Source organism: Oryctolagus cuniculus, chromosome X (genome assembly GCF_964237555.1).
Source record: "Oryctolagus cuniculus chromosome X, mOryCun1.1, whole genome shotgun sequence".
In the NCBI taxonomy this organism is placed as follows: Eukaryota; Metazoa; Chordata; class Mammalia; order Lagomorpha; family Leporidae; genus Oryctolagus; species Oryctolagus cuniculus.
In genome coordinates, this window is record NC_091453.1 from 123,445,750 (window position 1) to 123,454,489 (window position 8,740).

The 8,740-nt window shown below is 51.0% G+C and overlaps 1 protein-coding gene across 1 annotated transcript; it reads left to right on the forward strand.

Annotated features, from left to right (window-relative positions):
- The first annotated feature begins 1,817 nt into the window (after positions 1-1,817).
- Positions 1,818-4,860, forward strand: LOC138847564 (uncharacterized). The gene is given in 2 exon segments (XM_070066703.1): positions 1,818-2,221; positions 2,310-4,860. Coding segments are annotated over 2 exon segments (2,955 nt in total).
- The last annotated feature ends 3,880 nt before the right edge of the window (positions 4,861-8,740 follow it).

Sequence of the window (8,740 nt, forward strand, 5' to 3'; positions counted from 1 at the left end):
CCCAGCCAAGACCCCCACCTCTCTGAGCTCTCAGAGTTGAAACTAACTGTGTGGGAGGATTTTGTTTATGCTGACAGCTCTTTCAGGGGTTTCCCAGAGCTCCTTTAGAGATTGAATGGGATTCTATGGGATCCACACTTCTTGGGGTAGACTTCTCAGCCTTTGTGTTGTCTCCCAGCTCCTCTTCTTTCTGTAAATATTTGCCCAATTGCAGCTCTTGAAAAGAATGATATTGGTTCCTAGGCAAGTTGCTAGAGGGAAGACAGGTGGTAGAGATTCAGAGAAACAAACCTTTACATGCAGCCTCTTCACTAGCCAGACTTTGACTTTGGAAATATTTGATTACAAAAGACTTATTTTCTATACTCAAGTGGCTAAGTTATTTAATGAGGTGATTTAATGTTTGCATCATCCAGTTCAGTAACTTCCATTTTCCTTAACCCTTATACCCTTATAATCAATAAGAAATATATTTTATCTCCCTATCAAATAGGTATATGTCTCTGGACATACACAAAATAGTTTCATGAAAAAATAGTTACCCTTACTATGCCTGGTTCCCTCTGAATATTCACTATTCCATTTTTAGCCTGTTAGTTTCATTTCATTAAAATTATTACTTTTTTAAATAAAAGTCCAGTCCTCAGTCACAAAAGGCTTTCAGTTGGTTATTAGCAGACTTGGGAATCATACAGCATCAATCAACCCTATCATCCCCGATATCTGCTGTTAACCTAGGTCTTCTGGCATCTGTGACTGCAGATGCTTCCTTAGATTCCTGCAATGAAGCAGGATAGGAGTTTCAGAAGCTTCCTCCTACGTGCCACCTATAAGGATCATTCTCAATCTTCCTTGCTGCCTTCAATTGAAACACAGTATCAGCTCATCTCAGTCTTCAATAACCCCTTATCCCAGGGATTTCTCATGCTTTGTTTTTTCAGTTTTTGTTGTTATTTTTGGTAGGTTGAAAAATGGCCCCCATAATATACGAGATACCACTCTATGGAGTACGTAAATGTGAACTTATTTGAAGAAAAAAAGCTAATTTGAAAAAAAAGACTTATTTGAAATTTATTTGAAAAAAGTCTTTTGGGATGTGATGAAACTTTTGATGCAGAAGAGTAGCCTGGATTACCTAGGTGGACCCTAAATGCAATCACATGTATCTGAAGGGAGCGGCCGAGAGCCGCCGAGAGCCACCCTAAAAGTGGCCTTGATAAGATAGAAAAACAGGAACTTCGACCCAGTACTTTTCCATTGACTATACTTCCTCACCGCTCAACGACCCCCCTCCCCTATGCTTGTTCAAGCTTAACAAAGAAACTGCGAGGCACATAGGGCACGTAGCCACCCCTTTCTGCTCTTCAATGACCCCCTCCCCTTGTCCAAGCTTAGACACGTAGGGCACGTAGCCCCCCGTGTCTCCTCCTCCTCGATGACCTCCTCCCCTTGTAGTTGCCCAATAAACTTACGCCACCCTATGGTATGTTAATTTTGTGGTTTTGCCCCTTAAAAGCTGTGTGAGATAGCTGCTCAGGGCTCCTCTCTGCCCCCCACTGCTTGCGGCAGCCAGAAGAGGGCCCATTTGCGCAAATGAAATAAAACTGCCTCCTGCCTTTTGCATCGTCTGGTCTGGAGTCTGTGTTTCTGGGGTCGTCACAAAAGGACACCGCTTTCGGGGTCCTTCATTTGGGGGCTCGTCCAGGATTTGGGGGACCCCAGACTCCCACACTCCATCGGCCTGACGGAGGTAAGTTCGCTTACTTGTGTATTATTGTAATTGTGGTTTGTACTATTTGTCTTTGTCTGCCAGGGCGATGTGGAATCCGTCCTGGGGCGCCTGTACAGGCTCAGTATTGAGAATACTGGACCAGTGGGGGAGACAGACGTGTCCTGAGACCCCTGGTTCAACCCTGGAGGATGCTCCAGTGGTGGTCTGGGAAGAGGGGAAAGAGAGCATTTCCCTTCTTCCGGGGGAGAGCCTGGCCAGTCGGCCGCTCCCTTCTGAGATTTTAGGTTTGGTTTTGTCTCAGTCTGTCGCCGCGCAGCTTGTGGTTTGTGTTCTGTGTGTCGCTGTTTTTGTCGCTCTTTGTTTTTCACTGTCTCCCCCAACTGTCGCCATGGAACAACAATTAACGACACCTTTAAGCCTGACTCTAGGACACCGGAAGGAGGTTCAAGAGATCGCCCGCAGTTTGTTGATGGAAGTCCGCAAAAAGGAGTGGGTGACGCTTTGCACCTCCGAATGGCCCACTTTCGGTGTCGGGTGGCCGAAGGACAGAACCTTTAACCTTGACTTAATTTTGCAGATTAAAGACCAGGTCTGCCGTAAGGGTGAAGGGGGACGGCCAGAACAAGTACCCTATGTTACGGTGTGGGAAGACAACCCAGAAGCCCCCGCTGTGGGTTAAGCCTTTCATCGCACACGGAGACACCAAAGACCGCCAGCAGAAAGATAAGGAGAAAGCTGATGAGAGTCCTAGGCTTCCCTCGCTCCCCTCCTCAACTCCCTTGACCCCCGCTCCAGCAGAGACCCCAGTGCAAGGCCCTCCGCCAACCTCAGATCTTTATCCCCTGAAAGAACTCCAACCATTAAAATCAGCATGTCCACCCGTCCTTTCAGATGGACAGGAGGACCTCCTCTTTATGGATCCCCCACCGCCATACAACCGTCTGGCGTTGAGGGAGATGGCTCCCTCTGCCCCGTCCCTGGACTCTACAGTCCAAGAATCAGGGGAACCACAACCCACTTTCCTACGAGACCCCTCACCGCCAAGTACCCGCCTGCGTCCTCGCCGAGAGCAGAAGGGTGGGGGGGAATTTTGGGCAGCATCCCAGGCATTCCCATTGCGTTTGGTGGGGGGGGGGGAGCTTCAGTATTGGCCATTCTCCGCGTCAGATCTCTACAACTGGAAAACCCACAACCCCCCATTTTCGCAGGATCCGCAGGCCCTCACGGGACTGATCGAGTCGATTCTGTTAACCCACCAACCCACTTGGGATTACTGTCAGCAGCTTTTACAGGCCCTCCTGACCACGGAAGAGTGGCAGCGGGTTTTCACAGAAGCCTGCAAAAATGTGCCGGGGGATGACGGCCACCCCACTCAGCTACCTAACGAGATTGATGAGGTGTTCCCGCTGACTCAACCTAATTGGGATTTCAATACGACAGCGGGTAGGGAGCGACTCTGTCTCTACCGCCAGGTTCTCCTGACAGGGCTCCGGGGGGCAGGAAGACGCCCCACCAATTTGGCCAAGGTACATGCGATTGTGCAGGGTAGTGAGGAAACTCCGGCAGGATTTTTAGAAAGGCTAATGGAAGGATACAGAATGTATACTCCCTTTGACCCACAGGCCCCTGACCGGCGGGCCGACGTAATTATGTCCTTCATTGGACAATCGGCCCCGGACATCCGCACAAGGTTACAGAGGCTAGAGGGGTTGCAGGGGTATATACTGCAGGACCTAGTTAAGGAGGCAGAAAAGATTTTCAATAAAAGAGAGACAAAGGAGGAAAGAGAAGAGAGGTTACGCAGAGAACAGGAACGTAGAGAAGACCAGAGAGATAGAAAAAGAAACAAGGACTTAGTTAAAATCCTGGCCACCGCAGTCACAGGACCAGAGCAGACTAAAGGTAGACAAGATAGGGACCTGGGAGACAAACGGAGGCCACGGTTGGACCGAGACCAGTGCACATACTGCAAGGAAAAAGGACACTGGGCTAAGGATTGACCGAACAACGGGCAGCCAAGGTGTCAGCAGAGGGCGACACCCGTCCTGGCGCTGGAAGATGACGACTAGGTAGGTCAGGGCCAGGTGCCTCCCCCTGAGCCCCGGGTAACTCTAAAAGTGGGAGGCCGGCCAGTCACCTTCCTGGTCGATACGGGAGCCCAACATTCAGTCCTCACAACGGCCGGAGGCCCCCTTAGTTCCAAGACATCATGGGTCCAGGGGGCCACCGGAGGAAAACTGTACAAATGGACTACTGAGCGTAAGGTCGACTTGGCAACAGGGCGGGTCACGCATTCGTTTCTACTGGTACCGGACTGCCCATACCCCCTGCTGGGAAGAGATCTGCTCTCAAAGGTTGGGGCCCAGATCCATTTCCAAGACAAGGGAGCCACAGTAGTCGGCCCCGCAGATCAACCCCTCTATGTGTTGACCCTCCGGCTGGAAGACGAACACCGCCTTCATGAGTGCCCCCTATCAGCTCAGCCCCAAGCAACATCTGAATGGCTTACTAAATTTCCTCAGTCTTGGGCGGAGACGGGAGGAGTAGGGCTTGCTATCAGACAGCCCCCGGTGACAGTAAATCTGAAGCCCACGGCCACTCCCGTATCTATCCGCCAATACCCCATGGCTGCGGAGGCAAAGGTCGGAATTCGACCACACATACAGAGACTAATAAAACTGGGCATATTGAGACCTTGTCAGTCACCTTGGAACACCCCTTTGTTACCAGTCAAAAAGCCTGGCTCCAATGATTACAGGCCAGTGCAAGACCTACAGGAAGTAAACCATAGGGCTGAGGACATTCACCCCACGGTCCCTAACCCGTACAACCTGCTGAGCACCCTGCCCCTGACCTGAACTTGGTATACGGTGCTTGACTTAAAAGATGCCTTCTTTTGCCTAAGACTGAGTCCCCAGAGTCAACCTCTTTTTGCCTTCGAGTGGAAAGACCCGGAGACTGGGTTCTCGGGACAACTAATGTGGGCCAGGCTTCCCCAAGGGTTCAAGAACTCCCCTACGCTGTTTGATGAAGCCCTACACCAGGACTTGGCAGATTTCCGGGTAAGCCACCCAGAGTTGACTCTCCTACAGTACATGGATGACCTATTGCTAGCTGCAGTACCCTAGCGGTACTGCTAAGCTTTGGGATGGCGGCAACAGGCATAGGGACAGGAACAGCTGCCTTAGTTAGAGGAGATAATTGTCGCTCCCCCTCTTCGTGGAGGAACAACACAGGACCCTGCGCTGTTCTTTTGTCTGCTCGGCCCTCCCCGGGTTTGCTGCTGGTTCTTCCCGGGTTGGCTACTGTCCCTTCCACCTCCGTGGAAGGGCGGTTCCCCCTGCCACATTCCCCACTTCCACGGGGGAGCGGCACACCGCCGGCCGGCTCTCTCGGGGGCTGCACAGGTGCTCCTCTTAGATGTTCCCCTTAGATGTTCCTGGTGCATGTTGTCTCTCTCCTCCTATATAGTCCTCTTCCGCCAATCCCAACTCGGCTGCCCACACGCCGAGTACGCTGCTCTCCTCCAATCAGGAGCAGGATCAGCTCCTGGAGGTCATCACTCAAGTTGGCAAGAGGCAGCTGCGTAGAAGCTGTTTTCTCCTCTCCCAGCACCATATTGTGGGAGAGCAGATGCATAGAATAAGTCTTAATTCCAGTAACTTAGTCTAGTCCGAGTTGCTCCCCACAGATCCCCCTTTCTTTTTATTTTTTGGCATTGATACGCGCCTGTCTTCGGTGCCCCGCGGCACACATTCTGCTCTGCTTGCTGTAGTTGTCCACAGGTGCTTACAAGCCCTACCAATAAGGCAAACCGAATCCGGGTCCTCTCTTCGCCATGTTGCGAGGAGGTTTTTAGGCGCTGATGCATGCCTGTGTTCGGTGCCCTGCAGCGCATGCTCTACTCTGCTAGAACTGCCTGCAGGTGCTTACAAGCCCTATCAGGCAAACCGAATCCAAGCCTTCTGATTGCCGTATTGTGGGGAGACTTATTGATGTTAATTCATGCCTGTCTTCGGTGACCTGCGGCGCATAAGCTGCTAGCCGCCCGCAGGTGCTTATCGTCCTAATCAGGCAGACCGAATCCAAGCTCTCTCATTGCCATGTTGTGGGGAGGCCTTATTTTTCTGTTTCTCTATCTCTGGGCATTCCTATTTCTCCTATTTTACTTCTATCTACCAGCATTCCTATTTCTCTCATTTTACTTCTAAACTTTTGTTTCTCTTATCCCTGCGGCATCCCGGCGCCCACCCCAAGGCTGCTTCTCGGCGGCTTCCTGGCTCTGAGCCGCTTCAGCCCATGCTTCTCTCATCTGCGTGGCTTCCCAGCTTCGCGCGCGCACTCCACGGTCTCCGCGCCCCTTCGCGTCCGCACCACGGCCTCGCACTAGCCCCACGATCCCTATCTATTCACGACCCGTGCTCTCTTTGCACGCGGCGGCTTCCGCGAGTCACACAGTGTAGCTTACGTTTCCGCCACCACTGGTATTCAATCTAAGTTCCCCGGGCTAACCTGGCGAATTCAACCTAGCTTATGCGTCTCCGCCTTATGGTTTGGCTTCCTGTCTTTTGCTCCCCGGGCTAATCTGACCTGGCGGCCCACGTCTCTGCCTCTGGTTCCAGATTTTTGCCTTTTGCTCCCCGGGCTGACTTAAAGAATTCCAAACTGGCTTATGTTTCCGCCTCGGCCTGCACTCGTGGCTTCATCCTCCCTAACATTTTTCTCTACCCGGTATATTTCCCTAAGTTTTCTTCCAACAATATTCCTCCCTCATTTCTCCTGGCCTCTCCCCACAGTCCGTATCCAAGTCTAAGTTTCTTATAGGTTTCACTTTCACTTTCAACCTGCAGTCCGTATCTGAGTCTAAGTTTCTTCTTGCTTTCACTTTAAATCCTAACTTCTTTCCCACAGTCCGTATCCGAGTCTATGCCTAGGCTTTCGATAGCTTCTTCCAGCACCTTTTCTGTCCGGCTTTTCCCTAGGCTCTTTGCTAGTCTCTCTCTCCGGTATTTTCCACTTCTTCCCGTTTCTTCCCTCCTAAGTTTCCTATCCGAGTCACGGCCCCATTATGTCGCTCCCCGTCTTCATGGGGGAATGACACTAAACCCTGCCTAGGCTTCATATCCGAGTCACGGCACCATTATGTCGCTCCCCCTCTTCGTGGAGGAACGACACAGGACCCTGCGCTGTTCTTTTGTCTGCTCGGCCCTCCCCGGGTTTGCTGCTGGTTCTTCCCGGGTTGGCTACCGTCCCTTCCACCTCCGTGGAAGGGCGGTTCCCCCTGCCACATTCCCCACTTCCGTGGGGGAGCGGCACACTGCCAGCCAGCTCTCTCGGGGGCTGCACAGGTGTTCCTCTTAGATGTTCCCCTTAGATGTTCCTGGTGCATGTTGTCTCTCTCCTCCTATATAGTCCTCTTCCGCCAATCCCAACTCGGCTGCCCACACGCCGAGTACGCTGCTCTCCTCCAATCAGGAGCAGGATCAGCTCCTGGAGGTCATCACTCAAGTTGGCAAGAGGCAGCTGCATAGAAGCTGTTTTCTCCTCTCCCAGCGCCATATTGTGGGAGAGCAGATGCATAGAATAAGTCTTAATTCCAGTAACTTAGTCTAGTCCGAGTTGCTCCCCACAGATAATAGGCTTGCAACACTCCAAAGAATTGTGGAAGATGATATACTGGAAGTGGAACAAAATATTGTAAGGCTACAGGACTCCTTAACTTCACTATCCGAGGTAGTGTTACAAAATAAGAGAGGACTAGACTTGCTATTCTTAAAGGAGGGGGGGCTCTGTGCGGCACTTGGTGAAGAATGTTGTTTTTACACGGATCACTCAGGAGTCGTTAAGGACTCCATGGCCAAGCTAAGGGAACGCATAAATAAGAGGCGCCGTGAGCGAGAGGGACAGCAGGGCTGGTTTGAGGGATGGTTTAACAAATCTCCCTGGTTGACTACCTTGCTCTCTACAATTGCTGGACCTGTTATCATCTTCCTGTTAATTTTGACCTTTGGGCCTTGCATTCTCAACAGATTACTCCAGTTTGTTAGGGACAGGCTGTCCACCGTGCAGGCATTAGTCCTCACGCAACAGTATCAAGCCCTGGCCACCAGTGACCGTATTGACACCCCTCATCAACAGCTTTGACAGTAACGGGCACACAATTTTAGGATTAAAATTAGTTCAAAGAGAAAATGGGGGAATGAAGGGAGCGGCCGAGAGCCGCCGAGAGCCACCCTAAAAGTGGCCTTGATAAGATAGAAAAACAGGAACTTCGACCCAGTACTTTTCCATTGACTATACTTCCTCACCGCTCAACGACCCCCCTCCCCTATGCTTGTTCAAGCTTAACAAAGAAACTGCGAGGCACATAGGGCATGTAGCCACCCCTTTCTGCTCTTCAATGACCCCCTCCCCTTGTCCAAGCTTAGACACGTAGGGCACGTAGCCCCCCGTGTCTCCTCCTCCTCAACGACCTCCTCCCCTTGTAGTTGCCCAATAAACTTACGCCACCCTATGGTATGTTAATTTTGTGGTTTTGCCCCTTAAAAGCTGTGTGAGGTAGCTGCTCGGGGCTCCTCTCTGCCCCCTCTGCTTGCGGCAGCCAGAAGAGGGCCCATTTGCGCAAATGAAATAAAACTGCCTCCTGCCTTTTGCATCGTCTGGTCTGGAGTCTGTGTTTCTGGGGTCGTCACAAAAGGACACCGCTTTTGGGGTCCTTCAGTATCCTTATAAGAGAAAGAAAGGGGGATATTTGAGAAAGAAAGGAGAAGTCAATGTGAAGGTAGACCACAGAAATATTTGAAGATGCTAAACATGAAGTACAAGTGATATAGGCACAATCTACAGAATGTTGGTAGCCACTGGAATCTGGAATCAAGAACATTCAAAGAACAAATTCTCCCCTAGAGTTTTCAAGGGGTTTACGACCATGCTGACACCTTGAGTTCAGCCCACTGACACAGATTTTGGAGGACACGAGACAATAAATTTTTAAACCATTATTTCAAA